Source organism: Periplaneta americana, chromosome 10 (genome assembly GCF_040183065.1).
Source record: "Periplaneta americana isolate PAMFEO1 chromosome 10, P.americana_PAMFEO1_priV1, whole genome shotgun sequence".
In the NCBI taxonomy this organism is placed as follows: Eukaryota; Metazoa; Arthropoda; class Insecta; order Blattodea; family Blattidae; genus Periplaneta; species Periplaneta americana.
Genome location: NC_091126.1, coordinates 55,524,446 through 55,545,155, shown reverse-complemented (window position 1 = coordinate 55,545,155; position 20,710 = coordinate 55,524,446). Strand labels below are relative to the sequence as shown.

Genomic DNA, 20,710 nt, shown 5'->3' with positions numbered 1-20,710 from the left:
AACTCCTGTGGAGACATGTCAATAAATCAGATATGAGGGCAGGTGGTACCAGAAATCCATTCAAATCTATGTCGTAACAAAATGGACAACACAAAACTTTATTACCATAGTTTTAAACTTGACCATAATTAATATTTCCTTGTATTGCTTGTAACAATTGCTGAATTAGAGTTCATGGTTTTAATATATAAATTTTTCATGTGCAACTACGAATACAAATATCTTTTAAGGCCCTTTATAAAAATTCTTATTCTTAAACGATATTCAACACAGCTTGTGAAGTTAGCTACCGTGAATTCATTTAAATGAAATAAATTCTTCACCTTTCATCCAATTATATCCATCAATGCACTGCATAACTTAAGTGGGCCTTTTTTCTTCACATATGCATTTTCTTGCTACGCTTTCGTGACAATCCTTCCAGAAGTAAAATTTTCATTCCTATCATTGATGGTATACCTCACCAACTGGAACTTCAGAAGTTGTTAACTATAATTTAAACTTTTTGGGATTCTTTCAATTTCGATATATCACGCTTCACATAAACAATTTTTCAACTTTCGTTCATAACCTCCATCCACAAAATTTAAGAAAGCTCTTCTTCACAGTAACATCTTCACATAAAATTTCAGCAGGATTTCACAACACTTCTACAGAGCATATTAAGTAGAGTACTCTGCAATCATACCAATTAAAATGAGAAAGCAACATATCTCGCGTTCAAACTTCGTATTTTTCACCCTTGTTCTTGCAGTTGGTCAACCTGAAGTCCATCGACTTATCAACAGGAACACATCCCTTCTTGGCTGACTGTACAAGTCAGTATCTAAAGCATTTATCACTTACTGAACTCCATTTCAACGATTTCAGAAATCTTCACAGAACAATATGACTCTCCACAATTAGTCTTATTAAATTGACTCAAACAGGCTTCGTCACATAACCAACAGTATGCTAACTTCTTAACTTTCTGAATGACAAATGGAACCACAGCAAACTCTATGTTTACTTTCCTTCAGAATTTCATTTTATGTATTTTTAATATTTTCCCAAGACGTTGTTTTGCAGTAGCCATTCCTTTTTTAGGTTTCCGGTCTGAAACAGAAGAAAGACATATGCAATGCAATGATAATAATGGCAGTGGTGGCGGCAGCAGCAGCAGCAGCAGTACTCCCCATTTCAGTTCAGTTGATAGGCCTTTCCCCACTATTCACACTCTACCATCACTGAAGGGGAAGATATTATTGTCCATCTCACAAATGCTCGACTAATTGACTTTCGACACAGTGACAAATTTTATTACTGAAAATTTTTACTGGTAATCTATGTTTCGCAAGTCTATACTAAGCATTTGAATTTCATTTTTATTGCTGTTTACAACAATCAGCATATTAAAAAGCTACCGAGATCAGAAGATAAATATTTTCTTCACTGATAGTTGCTACTCTACAGCATACACAATAGGACAATCTGCACCGACTTCATAATACAAGCTAACATTCCTTAATTTTTGGATACCGTAAGAACAGCACTAAAATATGCTCAAACACGTAATTGTCATGGGAATTGAAAATTAACGAGAAAAAACGAAAGCGCTAATGTGTAAGAAAGGAGAAGTGCGGAGTAAAAAAGAAAAGTGGTACCTAAACAATATTCAATTTGAGAGTGTGACTAAATTTATACATTTAGGTGTAATATTAGATAGTAAGGGAATTTGGAAGAAACAAAATGAAAATACTGTAAATAAAGGAAACGTAGCCCTAACAGCAACAGACAAATGTTTAAATAAAAGGCCCAACGTAGATAGAAAAAGATTAAATGATATTTACAGAGTGATGATTGAAGAAAAGATATTACATAATGTTGAGATATGGGGAAATTACTTATGAGAAGTAAATATAGATAGAATAAGCTCTAAATTTTGTAAGAAATATTTGAGGATTCCACGGAATATAGCAGTCAGATTGGAAATGGGGATGGAGGAACAATATTAGTTAGAAAAATTAAATTTTTATTGAAGAGAAAGAAGAAAATAATATATTGAAAAGATGTTTAAGATTCCTACAAACAACGAAAAGTACTGCCCGTGTCTTGCTTCCTGAGCTGTTTCTTTGCAGGGCAAGATGCAAATAGGGAGAGTGGGAGGTCCTGTGTACTGCATGTGCAGTTAGTAGCATACTACCCTACTTTCATCACATTGGTCTTTTCAGGATTGCTTTCGTCAGCTATGAAGCAAAATCAGCCATCGACAAGCAAATGTATAGGCTGTCCCCTCCCCAAAACAAATTATGTCCTTCTCATCAATTCCTGTAACTAAACACTAATACCAGTGGTAGACTACAGTCTCTACTCGAGATTATCGACCTTATTGCGATCACTGTTGTCGTATGTGCACATCCATAATCTCTTTCCTCTATGGCAGTATTTCTCAAACTTTTTCCACCGCAAAACCCATTTTAACCTAAAGTGTAACTGCGGAACCCTTGTAATATTTTATTAGTACCGGTATTTAATAATTTACAGACAAGTGAAAGCTAGTATCTCGATAATTCTGTTCAGTGGGATGAATGTGTTTGCTTTTGAAGCCTGCAATCTAGTTTTATGGCGGAAAGTTGTAGTCTCATTTTTACTTTGGTATTTTATCTTAGTGGACACATACACAGACAATCCAGTGATGAAAGTGATAAGTATTATTTTTCCGTTTTAAATGTTTAATAATAATAATAATAATAATAATAATAATAATAATAATAATAATAATAATGTGTAATAATAAAATAATAATAAAATACAATTTTGTTGCCCCCTTGCTCATTTGGATATGAGAGAGGAACAAGTCCTTTTGCCCTATTCAATATTTTTTTTTTAAATAACATCTGAACATGTTAAGTGAAATACAACGAAGGAGGAGGTAGGGAACATTTATTCATGCTGTGTTTATTGGTGACTGGAAAACCAGAGACCTCTTTGTAGTAGAAGTATATGGTTGCAACCTTGGATTGAAATTAACAGTACCAGTATTATCACACTCTAGTTTATACAGTCACGAAGCTCACTACATAGTGAATATGTATCCGTTTGACAGTTAAGGCAAGAGTAGCGCTCTTTGTGACCAGTGACTAACAAGTTCATCACAGACCCTAACCCTAGCAGACAAAATATACGAGGGTCACTCCAGAAGTAATGCAAAACATTTATTTATTTTTTTTATTTTTTATTCTACACCTTTGCAATTCATGGAGGTCATAGATACATCCTACCCAATTTAATTTAAGTCGTTCCCATGTGTGGCACATGATAGCACTCCTTCAAGATGGCTGTTATATTTGACATTTGTCAGAAGCAACGTGCTGTTATCGAGTTCCTGTGCTGTGAGAACGAGACAGTGGGAAACATTCACAAGAGGTTGAAAAAGGTGTATGAAGATGCAGCTGTCGATCACAGTATGGTTAGTCGGTGGGTAAGCAGATTATCTGGTGAAAGAGGACACTCCAATATTCGGGATACTTCTTGCAGCGGCAGACCCTGCACTGCACAAAGTCCTAACAATGTGCAGTGCATTAACAATATGATTGTGGCTGACAAATCCGTAACAGTGAAAGAATTGTCACTCCAAGTTGGAATAGGAGAAGCAAGTGTGTGCAGAATATTGAAACAGTTCAGGTTAAAAAAGGTTTGTGCCAGGTGGGTTCCGAGGATGTTGACAGAAACCCACAAAGAAACCCGAAAAACAGTGTGCAGCGAACTTTTGGACCAATATGACAATGGTGGAGATGACTTTCTTGCAAGAATTGTGACAGGAGATGAAACATGGCTCCACCATTTTGAACCGGAGACAAAGAAACAGACACAAGACCACAGACCAGATCAGAAAACTTGGATGGACAACACTGAAACATTCACCTTATAGTCCTGATCTTGCACCATGCGATTGCCATCTCTTTGGTAAACTGAAGGAATCCCTTCGCAGAACGAGGTTTGAAGATGACTACCTCGTGCACGCTGCCAAAGAGTGGCTCAGACGTGTTGGTCCAGACTTTTACCGTGCAGGTAAACAGGCCCTCATTGCAAGGTAGCATATGGCAGTTAAAAGTGACAGGGATTATATGGATAAGTAACATTTTCTTCCTAAAGGATGTATCTACATTTTGTGAAAAGACCGAAGCTGTAGGATAAAAATGTAATTTTTAAATAAATGTTGTGCATTACTTTTTGAGTTGCTCTCGTATTATACTTTCGATATTGTGTTATTTTGGAAAAATAAACACCTTCTTTTCATTATTAAAATATTAAATAGGCCTACAGCAGATTTTATTCACTATTTTAATTAAGTATATTAAATTCCACCATAAATTCGAAGATACAAGCAATCCCTGCCGCAATATTATTGTTTTTGGGTCTTTACCCAAAATGAACTCAAATTTAGTACTATGATCTTGAATGAATGGAGCAAATATAAACTATGAAACCAATAAAAACATTAATTTTCAGTTACGATGATGATGATGATGATGATGATGATGATTATGATGATGATGATAATAATAATAATAATAATAATAATAATGATAATAATAATGGAAATCTGAATTAATGAGTGTAACTTACATGTACCGATACTTGTAGTTATCAAAGTAGGGTAAGGTTGAGTAATAATAATCACACCAGAATTGAAAAAAAAAAAAAAATGATCACTCAATTTTATTACAACAAACTTAATTTTTCCATGTCTCTAGTGAAACAATACTTAAAGAAATAATAAAATGAGTACAATTAAAAGCATATCCACTAAAAGAAGTAGAACTAATGATGATTTGTCTGGAAATTTCAGCAGCCTAGTGATAAAATTTCAAATACCTAGTGTTCTTTCAATTAGACTGAAACATTTCATTGTGAAATTTAATTATACCTGGATATATTGCAATGTAACAGTGACAAATATATTCTAAAGCAACAGTTTAGTTTCTTCACAGCATTCTTGTGGAAACCCAGGTACATCTAGAAGAGCTCTAGCAATTAATGATCCACATTTATGTTTATGAGCACTGCCATAAAAAATACTAGATAATTTACTTTCACAATCCATAAGAATAGGAATTGATTGGGTCACTGGCCGAGAAGAAACTACCTACTGATGGATACACTCGAAGGAATGGTGAACAGGAGAAGAGTTTGGGGTAAAGAAGATATCAGATGATAGATGGCATTAAAATATATGGATCATATGCTGAGACTAAGAGGAAGGCAGAAAATACGAAAGACTGGAAGTTGGCCCCACTATGCAGTGGTATGCAGACAATAATGTTCACCAGTTGGACAGAGTCCTCATCTCAATCCCATTGAGCACCTTTGGGATTAATTGGACTGGTGATTGAGGTCTCGGGAGATGTGGCCAACTTCCATTGTCCAACTGAGTACCATGTTGCAAAAGGAATGGCGACGCATTCCAGTGGATATCCTACACAAACTAGTGGAGAGCATGCCTGACAGGGTGGCTGCTGTTATAGCAACAAGAGGTGCTACCACGAGGTTCTGAAGGGGCAAAAACAGTGCCCAATTACTTTTTGGTAGATAGTGTATATTCAAATACAAAATAATGGGTGATTTATACTTATACTTAAGCATTCTTAATGTAGGTAGTATGTATTATAATCTCGCCATACTGGAACTTTCGGAAATCGGAAGAACTCTGACATCTTCTTCTTACTGTTGCTACTATTTATAGCAGTGGAAGGTCTCCTCCTTGTCCCGTATTATTATTCAAACTATATTTTAGTTATTAATATTTATCAGAACTGGTAACGAACATTTCACAGCTTACACAACAAATTGTTTCCACAAGTAAATGAGTACCATCCCACAGTCTATTCTCCCTAGTAGCTAGCAGCTTGGAGTGCTGTAATCGCAATAGATGCAAAAATCACCTCAAGCTTCGTGACTGTGCTAGACTGTGGTATTATGGTGTTGTGTGAGTAAGGAAAGAAAGCTCCAACACAAACATGAGCAGAAACAGGTAAAAACTTAAAGCTAAGTGTGAAAGCTGAGTATCACATGAGTAGAAATACTTAATTAAACCCCCCAATAACTCATGCATCCCTTTCCGCCCTGTACTTAAAATCAAAAGTTGGCACATATACCTGTACCTAATACTGTAAAATTATGGGCAAGGAACTCTTTAGAATGTTATGATGTACAACTAACAGCTCCATCTGCAGAAGGAGTTGCAATTGCTGACGTGACATGCAATGGTTCATTGAAAAATTTATCAAAGAATGTACAATTAAGGGTAAAGGTTTTTTCCTGATTATAAAAAAAATTAGTTGATAAGTTTTGTTACTTCCAGTTGCCTTTTTCCACATCCCTTGTGAGCAAACATTTTCGACATTTTCTTATATGAAGAACAAGTATAGAAATCGGATCAATGTTGATTAAGATTTTTTATTAAAAGCATGTAGGTAATTTTGAATCAATGTCGAAAAGATTGTTCAAGACATATAGGAACACTATTTCTGTCACCATCTTTATGTTGAGCAATGGTTGGATAAGTCACATATTTTTTCACTTTAGTACAAATTACGAAAATTGCATTATTATTTTTCAATCTAGGAAATCAAATTCTTAAAAACCAAGTAAGATAATGTAATGATACTTTTACCACACATTTTAAACAGTGCATAATCTATGGAAATGTGTATTATAATCTCTATCACTAAAAAAATACAGCCAGTATAATTCTTATGCATGACTTTAAAAACATTAAAAATTCATTTACAATAATTTTTTTACTTCACACTACAAATGATAACAAATGCACATTTCCATTACCCACTTATTCAGCTACATGTTAAGCCATTAAACTATAAAAAATCTTTACTATTTCATGTGTAATCTGATTTATTGGTAGAATATGCATTTTTCTATTTTATGGACCAAGTTTACAAACCAAGAAAAATAATTCAACATCATCTAATCTTAATAAAAGGAATTAGTAACAATGTTCCACCATTACTTTATAGTGCCCCAAATCCTTTGCCCTTACTTTTAGCACATTCTGAAGATAATTTACAAATAATACTCAACAAATTTAAACAAATAGCAAGCAAATGTAACATGAAAATCTCGGTAAACAAAACAAAAGCATTACCTGTATCAATAGACCCTAGAAGAATATAATTAGAAATAGATGGTAAAATAATAGAGTAAGTAATGAAATTTAAATATCTAGGCATTGAGATTAATAGCACGAACACAATAAATGAAGTAAAACATCAAGTCAACACTGCTAACAAAATTGGAGGTTGTTTCAATACTACGATATGGAATAATAAAAATGTAAGAAAGGAAACCAAAACTAGGATATACAAATCAGTTGTAAGACCTGTACTTACTTATGGCTGTGAATCCAAAGCTATAACACAAAAACTAAGCAAATAAATTAAACAACAGAAATGAAAATTTTCAGAAAAATTACACAAAACTCAGAAGTGACATAATTAAGGATTAACGCAAAATTTAACCTGTAAATAATTGGATAATGGATAGAAAAATGAAATGGAATGAACATATTGGTCATATGGTGGACAACAGATTAGTGAAGAGAATTAGAGATTGGAAACCAAAAGGAAAGAAAAGTTCAGGAAGCACAAATTTGAGACGAAAAGATAGCTAAGCTATTGGATGAATGGACGCAACACGCTGCATGCTTAATACGAAAGGAGGGGGAAGAAGAAGAATGTACTAATCAATGTGTACACGAAGTCAGTTTTTATAAAAACTTTTCACAATTAATGCATGTACTTCGGAACATGCTACAACATTTCTTTATATCTGAACACAAGAGGCTTGAGTTCAACAAATGATGAATAGCAGTCAGGGATAGTGCCTGGGGGGAAAAGTCCTGAAGGAAGGCGAGACCCATATTGAATTGTAGAGCTGATGATCATGTTAAAATAATGTTACACATTGCATTGGTTCACTCATGCATATGACGAGGGATGCTACTTCTATAAAAATTAGATGTTCTTCACTAAGAACTGAGACTACCAGACTTGGCCTTCAGACTGAGGACTTGGAATATTTGCAATAAAAATTGGAAATACTTCTGCATATAATTAATTTATCTCAAATGTAGAGATCTGGGTTCGTAATGGGTGGCTGATGTGCAACATCTCCAATTAAATTCAATCTAGGATAATGAATATGAACAAGATCCATCCAATAATTCAGTACAAACTGCTGAGCACGGATGGACAGAGAGATGGCATGCCCAGAAGTAATTTTTCGGCATTAGGAATGCTGAAAACTCGTATTTTCGCGAATACTTGTAAATCAATATTTCTGAAGCAATACAATACTTTCCCTAAGGAGCAAGTAAGATACTTACATTTGATATCAAGCTTCTTCATAGAGGCTGTGGAAGCTTGTGGTTCCAAAGGCAATTTTGGCTTCTTCCTGTTGTATGGTCGCTTAGGGGACTGGAAATATTGAATAATGACATATTAGTAATATGTTGTACGTGAAAAAAGCAGCAATAAAAGGAAATTGGTAGAGGTTTTTAAGAAATCCCAATGATTGCAGGAAACCTCTACACTCGAATTAAAGTAATAAAAATACAATATGTACTTCCTTTAACACAGTAGTGTAATTTAATTGACACGCACGCATGCACGCACATGCACACGCACACGCACGCACGCACGCACACACACACACATATATATATATATATATATATATATATATATATAGACCCACCACACACCCATGCACGCACACACAAGGTGTATCAAAACATGTGGGAAAACTCTGGAGAATTGATAGAGGAACTGAAAACAAGCAAAAAAGGTTCATATAAACATATGGCCAATTTTGCTTAGTTTTTTAGTTACAGGCACAGTTTCTGGTGAACATAATATTTATGATGACTATTACACTTTTACTACGTCATACTACATTTGACCAATAAAACTGTACAAAAGGATGTCTTTCAACCAATCATGGCTGCTTATCGCACATTTATCATGCCCCTAGCATTTGTTTAATTTTATCGCTTCCCTAGCATTTGTTTGTTTTTATCACTACCCCAGCACTTGTTTCTTTGTTCGCCAACATTCCAAACTGCACTGGTCTGAACGTCAAAAAACAGAAAATTACAAATCACTTCAGTCGATGCACAGCAGTTTCAAATATGACTCGCATTGGCATTCAAGAACAAGAATTAATAAAGATCACTGGTCACAGCTATGCATCTTCCCTGAAACCCTATTTACAAATAAATGAAGAGCACCATTTGAAAATCCTGAGTAAGTTGAGAAATACACCATGTACATCAACAAATTCCACTTCTTTTATGCACACATCCAATATAATAACAACTAAACCACCAACCGCTAAACATTCAAATTGGAAAATTGTACTTTCAATAATTGTTCCTTTTAAAATTATTCATATTTATTTTTCATTTCATCATCCTTAATTAAAAGTTTTCTTGTTTATTTCAACATCCCTAATTAAAACTTTTCTAACACTTGTTTATATTATTTAGGTTATGTTATAGCTTCTGCTATATGATATTATGGATAGTCACGTATCAGAGATAGTATAATACTAACATTTATTGAAAATCATCTGTTAAGTGACGTTGATTGCTGGAATCCAGATAATTGAAGTGGAATACAACTGTTTTAATAAAAATGAAACTGAATCAACAAAGCCTTCTTGACTAGTAACCGTCCACAGAGTTCAATGAAGATTCCATAGTTTGCACAGCTGGTAACAAGAAAACAGCTAATCACACTACTGCCATCTAGCATAATATATGAAATGTTGAGATGGTACAATAACACATTTGCAGACACTTGTATTTTCGTAAGTCAATTAATATTTTATTGTATTGGAGTATTTCGTTACTTCTAACCTTTATATACATTCTTCTAATCATGTAATAGTCAATTAAATCCCACTCAAGTTTTGATTTTCTCTAGATAAATCAAAACCTCTAGTGAGATTACTGTTGATAAACAAGCCGCATGTAATTTTCTTCTGCATTCAAGTCATTGTTGGTTTGTTTTGTATTCAAAGCCACCTGATGACAGTTGCCATAACAAAATAAACACAAGCCATATGCTGAAATTTTATTGATAATTGTGAAAATTTGTTATTTTGAATGTAATGATTAATTACATTACAACTAGAGGTCAAAATGGAGTATGCTAATCAGGAAATGGCAGAAATGCACCTTATGTCTGGACGAGCTAATTGTAATGCAAATGAAGCTAGGGGTTTTATGCTAATAGACATTTATCCAACAACAAGTCATTCCAAAGAATACATGACTGTCTTGTGAAAACAGGGTCTTTTAAAAAAAACGTTTTGCATGGTGGAAGACCAAGGAGAACCAGAACAAGTCCTCAATCATATTGAGGATAATAGCAGGAGGAGCAACAAAGACATAGCAGCAATCGAGAATGTGAGTCATATGGCAATGTGGAGAATTTTACGAGAACAACTCCTTTATCCATATCTAGGTCTTAGTGAAGCAGCATTTCAAATACGTATTTGAAATACATTTGTATTTTGTATTTTGTAATTTTAAGGATTTTCGAAAGTATTTTGTATTTTGTATTTAAATACATAAAATTGATGTATTTTGTATTTAAAATACTCAAAATACTTTTTTCTTCTTCTTGTTCTTCAAGTTTTGGATTTCTATTTGAAGAATGAAATTTTTGTCTTATTTGCCTACCCATTTCAGTTGTGCTAGCCATACATTTAGTTTTCTTGCCACAACTGATTTCCTTAATGCCATGAAGAAATCTCCAACAGCATCAAGGATCCATCACCCAACACTTGCTAAATGTTTAGCATTATGGAAGCATCTAGGAGACTCAAATATTCAGAAATTATATCAGATGTCTTGAAATGTTCATTAAAGTTTCCTTGCCCAAATCGATGGAATTCTCTTTATGACTTAATCTCTCAAATATTGCAATTCAAACATGATATAAACAGTATATGTGAAAAATTGGGATTGCCAACCTTCAAAGATGTTGAGTTTCAGTACCTTGAAGAATATTGTGCAGTTCTGAAACCCAATGCCGTAGCCCTTAATTTAATGCAAATGAGAAGACGTGCTATTACGGTCTGCTACATCTTTGGTCAGTTCAGACGATGAAAACAATTTTTATGTTTTCAACTCAAGTAAAACAGACTTTGAAAAGCAAAAAGAAAAGAACTTGTCTGCTGTGGAGTATGAGCTCATACAATTCTTCAATGGCAAAGGGACAACCCTGTGCACTCTAGAGAATTACCCAACAGTGAAACAAGCTTTTATAAATATAATACAAGTTTGTGTTCCTCTACACCTGTAGAAAGACTGTTCTGTTTTGCAGGATTTATTCATTCACAAGTAAGGGGATCCTTATCTTATGAACATTTGAGGAACTGGTTGTTTTCAAAGGGAGCATAATTATTCATATGTAGCATAATTTCATTGCTGACTGGGAAAAGGAAGAAGTTCAGTTACAGTGTTTATATAAAACTTTGAGGTAAAAATACTTTTAATGTTAATATAATATTTTAGATTTTCAGTAATATTCTTACTTCTTTAGGTCTATATATTTTATCGAGTATTTGAAATACAAATGTATTTTGAGTATTTGAAATACAAATGTATTTTGGTTAATTTTTTAAAAGTATTTTGTATTTGTCTTTCAAATACAATTATTTGAAGTATTTTGTATTTGTATTTGAAATACTTGGATGTCAGTATTTTGCCCAGCCCTGCATGTATGGGCTGACAGAAATCTCAAAAGCAGTTTTGGAAACAAGACACCAACAACAGTTCAGCATTAATGTTTGAGCTGAAATAATTGGCGACACATTAATCGGTCCTTTCATTTTACCTGGAACATTTGACAGCAGCATCATACTGCGATTTTTTAACAAATGATTTAAATGTTTTGTTGGAAGAAGTTCCACTAGCTTAGTTCAGCGCATGTGGTTCATGCATTATGGGGCACCGCCTCATTTTGCTCTTGCTGCTAGAACAGTTTCAAATTAGAAATTCCCTAAAAAATTAATAGATCGCGAGGGACCAACATCCTGGCCTGCTCGTTCTCCAGACCTCAATTCATTGGATTTCTACCTATGGGGTCATTTAAAGGCCATTATGTATTCCAGACCTATACATAACATGAAAATTCTTTGCCAACAACTTGAAGAAGGATGTCAGCAGATATGGCAGATGTCTGGAATATGGGCGAGAGTAAGGCAGTTGATGATTTGGCACTCAAAAGCCAGTATTAGAGCTCATGGTGGCCATTTTGAACACTTTCTGTAGAAGTTAGAAGTTTCTGTATAAGAAAAAAGTATTGTTAGCTGTATCATCACAGACATTATGTACACCACAATGACTGTAACTATAAAACAAAGCAAAATTGACCACATGTTTATATCAACTTTTTCTATTGTTTCCAGGTCCTCTATCAATTCCCCAAAGCTTTCCCAAATGTTTTGATATACTCTGTGTGTGTGCGTGTGTATGTGTGTGCGCGCATGCGCACGCGCGTGTATGTTTATATATTACCCATATACCCAATATTTCCACGATATTGTGCGGACAACCACTTACACTTCCATTTCCATGGTACAGTTGTCCAAAAAAATAAATGGCCAGCTGGAATTTTCTAGTTGCAGAAAAGTGGATTTCAGCCTCAGTTGAGCTCACAAGAGAATATCGTATCTGTGTGGAGAGTCATGTCGTGTAATAGGGTGAGTTTATATGTAAGTGTTCGTGTAAAGGCCCATTCACAATGAAAATTAAACATAACCGTAACATAAACACAGAAGTTTGCGCCCAGGCTACCAAATGGGATTATTCACAATGATTCACATAAGCATTGACATAAACATTACCGAAGACGTTAACATGAAAATTTGCAAACTCCAAACTTTCATGCTTATGCTTACATGATTTGCAAACAGAACACAATCCTGGAGCGCTGAAGTATACGACAGAATATGAGGAAATGGCGTCGTTGTTATGTTTCCATGGTTACCAAGTATGTTTGCTGTTATCACAGTCTACTATATACAGTCGCGAAGCTCAATATGTAGTAGAAATGCAACCTTGGGTAGTTGCCCACCACTAGGATCACTACTATCGCCTCATCATCGCAGATCTCTCTCCTAGCAGACAACAAAATATGTTACACTTTCGTTGTCGTGTTCTTTTGGAAAAATTAACACATTCCATCCATTATTGAAATATTAAATGCATAAAGTTAATCTATTATTTTAATGAAGTATATTAAATTCCACCATAAACTCGAAGATACCTGCAAGAAATAGGTTAATATGATTTTTGTTTGTGCAAAACGAACTGAAATTTACAATAATCGCTTCACTCATTCAAGATTATAGCAATAATTTACTATGAAATCAATAAATATTAATTTGCATTTCCCTTTACAACAATAATAATGGAAATATGAATTAATGGAGTAACTTATGTGTACCGGTACTTGTAGTGTAGGCTTACGTAGTTAACAAAGTGGGATGAGGTTAAGCAATAATAATCACACCAGAATTGGAAATAAAACGTGATCAATAAATTTTATTGTAACAGACTTTTTCTACGTCTCTAGTAAAGTAACAAATAAAAATAACAACAAAATTAACAGCTATAATTAAAAACACATCCTTTGAAAAAAAAAAAAAGTAGGCCTAAGCAATAATAATCCCACCAGAATTGAAAATAAAACATGATCAATAAATTTCATTAAAACAAATTTAATTTTTCTACATCTCTAGTAAAATATTATTATTCCAATTATTGTATTTTAGCCATTAACATTTTCATTACAACCAATAATGAACATTTCACAAGCATCAATGTGAAATACGCAACAAGCTAGCACTCGATGGAAATACGACACAGTCCAAAGTCGACCGTGGACAGTCTATTGTTTCTAGTTGCTAACCGCTTGGAGCGCTTTATCACGAGATTTGCAAAAAATCACCTCAAGCTTCACGACTGTATATAGTAGACTGTGCTCTTATGTTTATGTTCCCATCGTGAATGATGGTATGACTTCTTGATTTTACTGTAACATTAAGTTAACGCTTACGTTATGTTTAATTTTCATTGTGAATGAGCCTTAAGTGTAGTTCCATCTCAGACCGATATGTGATTCGTAGGTATGGTGACTGATGTATGTGTATGACAACTCCAGAGTCCAGACAACTGCAAGTCAGAAGATTAACTTGAAGGGGCAACATATCTGGGATCTAATTATAAAAAAATAACCATCGTCACACTCTACAGATTAACGAGGGCAACTCTTTGATATTGGCTCGAGATGTGAAACACTGAAATGTTTAAGATGATTAATTTAGAAGAATTTAACAATTTAACATTCATTACTGATGTCTATAAAATCTCAAACAATCGAATGTTATGGAATATGTGAAAGAAAAGACAGATCACATCATTGGTCACCAGGTAGAAGTAATGGTTTGGGTCTCAAAACGAAGATTTGCATTCGGTACATTACAGGCTGTACTATGCCTTTTGATTGTAATGTTCTGATTCATTCCGGTTTTGTTCCGATATACATTCCCCTTGCAGAGAACAGTTATATTCCTTAACTTCGTAAAATGACCACGAATTGAAAAACCTAGACAAGCTTGGACTTGCAGCAGCGAGAAACTCCTACATTACAACTGATGATGACATTACCCTTGGAATGCAGCATGTCAAAATGCTGTCACACCCCACCTCTAGTTTCAACCTGCGCATCTTGGACCCAACAGCTAGCAAGGTAACCACTAGACCACCAAGGACAAATTAGTATTTTGTATAGATATGACAAAATGACACTTGTGTAGAGGAAATATGTTTCTCAGGAACACGTGGTAATACAAATGTGTTTCTGGGCATTGCTTCCATGTCTGGAAATTTTTCTCTTTGCCTATTACCAATTTGTAACAACTATAATGAAGCATTCTGTACTTGAATTCCATGACCTATACCCTACGTACCGGTAAACCTGCACGTTTAGCAGCAGCAGCTTCGAGACCTTTCTCAACTGCTTGTTTTTTCGTTCCTTCCCGTGTTGGTCTATCTGTTTTTGGCACCAATGGTCCAACACGTGCTTTAGGGTTCCATGCTTCATCCATCTTCCGTTTCCCCCTTGGTTTGAAGATTAAATCATCATCATCAGATCCATCCAGTGCTGGGTATACTGAAAAGTTGAAGGAAAACATTGAAGATTACGCATAAGAGTGCTCGTGTGTATTAATGACTGAGCAGTATTAATAACTTTAAGGGGCATGTAAAATTAACACTTTCAAATATCTCACATTAGATTGAATATTCACTAACATTATCATTTCAACTTGAAATTGATATGTTCAAATACTAGTCATTATCATTTTAGGAGGAAAAACAACAAAATAAAAGCTAATCAAAACTAGTTTGTGTGTGTGTTGCAGCAACATTGCATTTCACTCTGTGAGAGTTTGGCCCCATTATCATTTCACACAACTTCAACTCTAAACATTAGCATAACAAATCATGAGGTTCTCCTGAAATGTAATTAACACAACGCCAGTATTTCGTCTAAAATTATCACGATCCCACATCGACATCAAACATCAATGTCCAACACAGGATTCGAACTATAACAGCACTCTTCGCAAAACTTAATTAACAAAATTAACAGTTTGGCATAGAATATATCATGATCTATGTCACAGGAATATATCCAATTAATAACAGTATAGGTTTCACACTTAGCAACAAACATACAAACATACACGTGCACACATGTGAACACACATGTCAGAAGCAATAAATAACTTACTATAATCATCATCTTGGTGTACTTTGTCAATATTCTCCCCATAGTCATCAGAAAACTGAATCTTTTTCCTCCGCAGGCGAGGTGACGTCAATTCATCTTTTGAACCTCCATGCTCAGGCATGAAAGCACGGCTTATAGATAACATTCCAGCTATTGCCTCTCTAGTTGAAGGTGAAGCTCTACCGGAGCTATTTCAAAAAAATAAATGTGCAAATGTTACAAACAAGTCTTCATGCTGAAAGAGAATGACAATGGAATATTTTACACATCGACAGTAATTTCAATTTTTGCATTGAACATCGAGATCTGTATAGCCCTGCAACTTAGAAATGAATCTGAGGAGAACCTACTGCATTTCTGAACTCAGGTAGCTAGTAAATAGTGCCTCTGTAGAGGAACATTTGAAAACTAGTTAGCTAGTTGATAATACTTTTCAGTAATAATTTACAAGCTGTGTCGGAGTATCAGTTTGGATCTTCAGAATGGTATCAGTGGCATCACACTGGAAGAGATGATCCCTATTCATTACAGATTCTAGCTTCTTGCATAGTACATATTCAGGAGAGTTGTAGGTTAGGGTTGCAAGGCAGTCACGACCACTGCCTAGCTGGAATAAGGCAAATGCACTGCTCTTTAGCAAATATGGGATATGGTACATATCTTCCAGCAATTCTTTCAGGACTTAGGCTTTTGTTGGAATTCGTATGTCCATTTCATTTTCATTTTCATTTCACTTCATTTATTGTATTCCATAGATCTTACATTAGCACTGAAACTTTAAGATGTAGAACAAGACAAAATTTTATAAGATTACAATTTTTTTTGGAGAGATGAAGTGAGGTGAGGCCGAGGATTCGGCACAGATTACCTGGCATTTGCCTTACGGTTGGGAAAAACTCGGAAAAAGACTCAACTAGATAATGAGACCAAACGGGCATCTAACCCAAGCCCGAACGCAGCTCCGGATCAGCAGGCTAGTGAGTCTGCAGACTGAGCTACATTGGTGGTGCTACAAAAAATGTACAGTACACAGCAATTGTATGATTAAATTTACAAACCTAAACAATTACTCATTAGTTGAGCTATAAAATATAACACATAGCATGTAAGTTAATTCAATTTAAAAACATAACACTCCAATCAGTTGAGATATGCAAAAATTGATACTACATATGCAAATGACTTCAAATTACAAGCATAAACAATTCATCAGTTGGGCTATACAGATTACTATTCAATTTAAAGCATATATAAATTCATCAGCTAAGCTATACAAAACCATACAATACATAGTAAACAGATTCCTTGTGTTTTATATTTTATGTTTAATTTTGATTTGTGGAATGAAATGTTTCCTTGCTCTGTTCCTTTATGTTGGTCCACTTCTTCGACAAAACTTAGCTCTCTCATCTTCTTTAATTCCACAGTGGGATTGGAGTCACTAATATGGTATTTCTTTTTTGAAGTTTGTAGTATTTCGATTTCTTGGAGTGTATTTAAAATTTTACTGCCAGAATGGTATGGGAAAATTATTGTTTAGAGTGATGATTCTGAGTAACTCAAAAGCACTGCTTTATTGAAGACTTGTCTGCCTCAGTAGCTGTTTTAATGCAATGTTCGTTGCCTCAAGCTCCCTCTCATAATGTGTTGACTGTGAACCTAAGAAAATGTAAATGTTGAAGAGTTTGCAATATATATACTTTGGGACAAGTCTTAATGTCCGCGCCTCATCCTCATACCAGAAAGCAGCATTGATATGTGCCAAACGTCAGATTTTATAAAGTTGTCACGTCTTTCGCTAAAAACATTATATGACCATGTCATTTAGGAATTAAAACCACTACAGGTAAAAATAAGAAAGTACATGTAATGATTAAAAAATTAACAATCATACATAATTCGTTTATAGCAAAAAATGGAAACATGAAAAATAAATTAGCAGGATAATACAGAAACAGATAAGAACAGTTTAAAAAATTGTGCGTTTTCAATATAACCGTATGATCTAAGCATCATCTGAGTCATACGACGAACAATTGTTCTCTTGTACATAGATCATACTTCCGGTACCAGACACAGATTTAAATGTTTCTATAAAAAATTATTCCATCCCCTGCCCATGTGCCAAACATAAGATTTTAAAGAGTTACCGAGTCTTTTGCTAAATACATTATGAACCCTTTGACTGTTACGACTATGTTATTTAGGAATTAAAATTTATTAGACACAAAAGTAAGAAAATTAAATAATTAAACTTAAACATAAACTATTTGTGGCAAGAGAATGGAAACATAGCTCAAACTTTTCCACATGACTTGAATCAAGTTCTCTGAAATAAGTGACACATTGTTTTGATAACACTCATAGATTGTTCTGTGTAGTAGGTCATGAGAAAAGTCTTGCTTCTGTCAGAAAAGAATTTAGTCTTCTTGTGTTCTTTAGTCGGAGACTGATAGTTGTCGAGACTCAGGGATGAAATTTTCTTTACCGTGGTAACTCCTACACTTGTCGCATCCTCAGTTAATTGATTATTATAAGTTCTTATTAAGATGTCCCTGTTATTATTTGGTTGAGAAGCTTCTGACATTCAATCTGCTCTCAAAAAACCTGAAAGTTAGAATTTATAAAACAGTTATATTGTTGGTTGTTCTGTATGCTTGTGAAACTTGGACTCTCACTTTGAGAGAGGAACAGAGGTTAAGGGTGTTGGAGAATAAGGTGCTTAGGAAAATATTTGGGGCTAAGAGGGATGAAATTGCAGGAGAATGGAGAAAGCTGCACAACGTAGAACTGCACGCATTGTATTCCTCACCTGACATAATTAGGAACATTAAATCCAGACATTTGAGATGGGCAGGGCATGTAGCACATATGGGCGATCCAGAAATGCATATAGAGTGTTAGTTGGGAGACCGGAGGGAAAGAGACCTTTCGGGAGGCCTAGACATACATGGGAGGGTAATATTAAAATGGATTTGTGGGAGGTAGGATATGATTGTAGAGACTGGATTAATCTTGCTCAGTATAGGGACAGATGGTGGGCTTATGTGAGGGCAGCAATGAACTTCTGGGTTCCTTAAAAGCCATAAGTAAGTAAGGTTCGACTGTATATATGTGTAGGTGTATATACAATAAATGTTGCCTTCAATAGCACTTATCTCAAGTTTGTTTCAAGATTCTACTGTCCTTCTCACACTATACTTAAATTATAAAACAATACAGTAATAAACTTACTCTAACTCTTCTAATCTTGGAGTATGTTCGCTGCGGTCTGCATATCCAGAAGCTTTCAATAGTTCTTCAATCCCATTCTTTGGTGTGTCTGAAACAACATCAACTTCACCGGCTACATCCATTTCAGAAGTGGGTTCAGATTTGCCATTTAAGTATAGACCTAAAACAGTGACAGTCAAAGAGAGAATCTGTTTTAAGAAGCACAAATTTTGCAATTATCCAGTAATCAAAACTCAGGTAATTTTAAATTACATACGACCTTACTACTTTAGTGGTACAATAAACATTCTTCTTCAAGATTCCAAATAAAGGCAGTCCTTGAATTATGTGGCAGAAGCTCACCTAAGAAAAGAACTTTAGAACTTAAAAAAAGAAACATGAGAATTAAAAAGTGATGTTCCATAGGAATGTATGCAAATATGTTTAAAAATTTTCGGGCTATTTCTAAAATAATAGTTAAATTTTCACGTGAAGTAATAATCTGCCTGTTTTTTTTTTTAAATTGAAGTTTCACTTTCATTCGTGAAGCTGGATTTATATTCTTTTTTGAACGTTTTCTTATTTAGATATGAATAACCAAGAAAGACTCCCACTCCACTTCGTTTCACAGTTTTATTTTGTTTAATACTTCATGGAATACAGAAAGAAAGTAAAAGGGCCTACAAAATTACTTAAACATAAACTTAATAAATATAAATCAGAAATAGTACAGTAAAAAAGAATATGTCAAGGTAAGGTATTGAAACAAATACAGGACATTATTAACTTCGAAATGAAAATTGGTTTTAATTAAAATGCCCGAAATAAAAGTACTTAAGAATGAAGGAAAAAAGCAAGAAGATAGTTACAGTATATAATTTTAGGTAAAAATTCAGTAGTGAAATGTTGTGTAAGAGAAATGAGACTTACTTGGTAGCTTCAGTGAAGAAAATGGTTCTAGAACATGCCTCCTCTTTTTCGGTAATTCATCAATCATTAGATTGTCCTCGTCACTTTCATCATGAAAGTCATATACAGAGTCGGTTGAGCGGCCGGAATTTTTGGCACTGTAAGAGAATTTTATCAACATTGATGTGCAATCAAAGTTTGACACAAATTACGACTAAAATAAAATTTTCAATATGAAAATAAGTAAAGATAACTAATAAGGAATTTTTTGTTCTGACGATTACACTTTTACTACGTCATACTACTTTTGACAAATAAAACGGTACAGAACGTGTTTCAACCAATCATGGCTGCTTATCCTACAATTTTTATCACCCCCCCAGCATGTGTTTCTTTGTTTGATAACATTGTACCTTTCAAAATGATTCATGTTGTTTCATCATCCTTAATTAAAACTTTTCTATCACTTATCTTCTTTATATTATTTAGGTTATATTATAGCTTCTGCTGTGTAAGATTATGGATAGTCATGTATCAGAGATTGTTTAATATATATTAAGTAACTGAAATGAAATGCCACTGTTTTAATAAAAATTAAATTGAATCAACAAAACCTTCTTGACTAGTAATCGTCCATAGAATTCAATGAAGATTGTATAGTTGGCACAACTGGTAACAAGAAAACAGCTCATCATAGGACACTACTGCTATCTAGTGGAATA

The 20,710-nt window shown here is 34.3% G+C and overlaps 1 protein-coding gene across 2 annotated transcripts in view; it reads right to left on the bottom strand.

Moving 5' to 3' along the window:
- Positions 1 to 864: 864 nt before the first annotated feature.
- LOC138707717 (lysine-specific demethylase 7B-like) overlaps positions 865 to 20,710 on the bottom strand; it is a 95,125-nt gene continuing 75,279 nt past the window's right edge. The window contains exons 12-17 of one of the 2 annotated variants that reach the window (XM_069837567.1): positions 20,010 to 20,146; positions 19,101 to 19,260; positions 15,867 to 16,054; positions 15,043 to 15,245; positions 8,384 to 8,474; positions 865 to 1,095 (exon numbers count right to left, since the gene is read on the bottom strand). In XM_069837567.1, coding sequence (XP_069693668.1) covers positions 1,016 to 1,095; positions 8,384 to 8,474; positions 15,043 to 15,245; positions 15,867 to 16,054; positions 19,101 to 19,260; positions 20,010 to 20,146 — 859 coding nt within the window. In that variant the 3' untranslated portion in view covers positions 865 to 1,015. The remainder of the gene's footprint in view (positions 1,096 to 8,383; positions 8,475 to 15,042; positions 15,246 to 15,866; positions 16,055 to 19,100; positions 19,261 to 20,009; positions 20,147 to 20,710) is intronic. The other variant, XM_069837568.1, reaches the window with a different exon arrangement.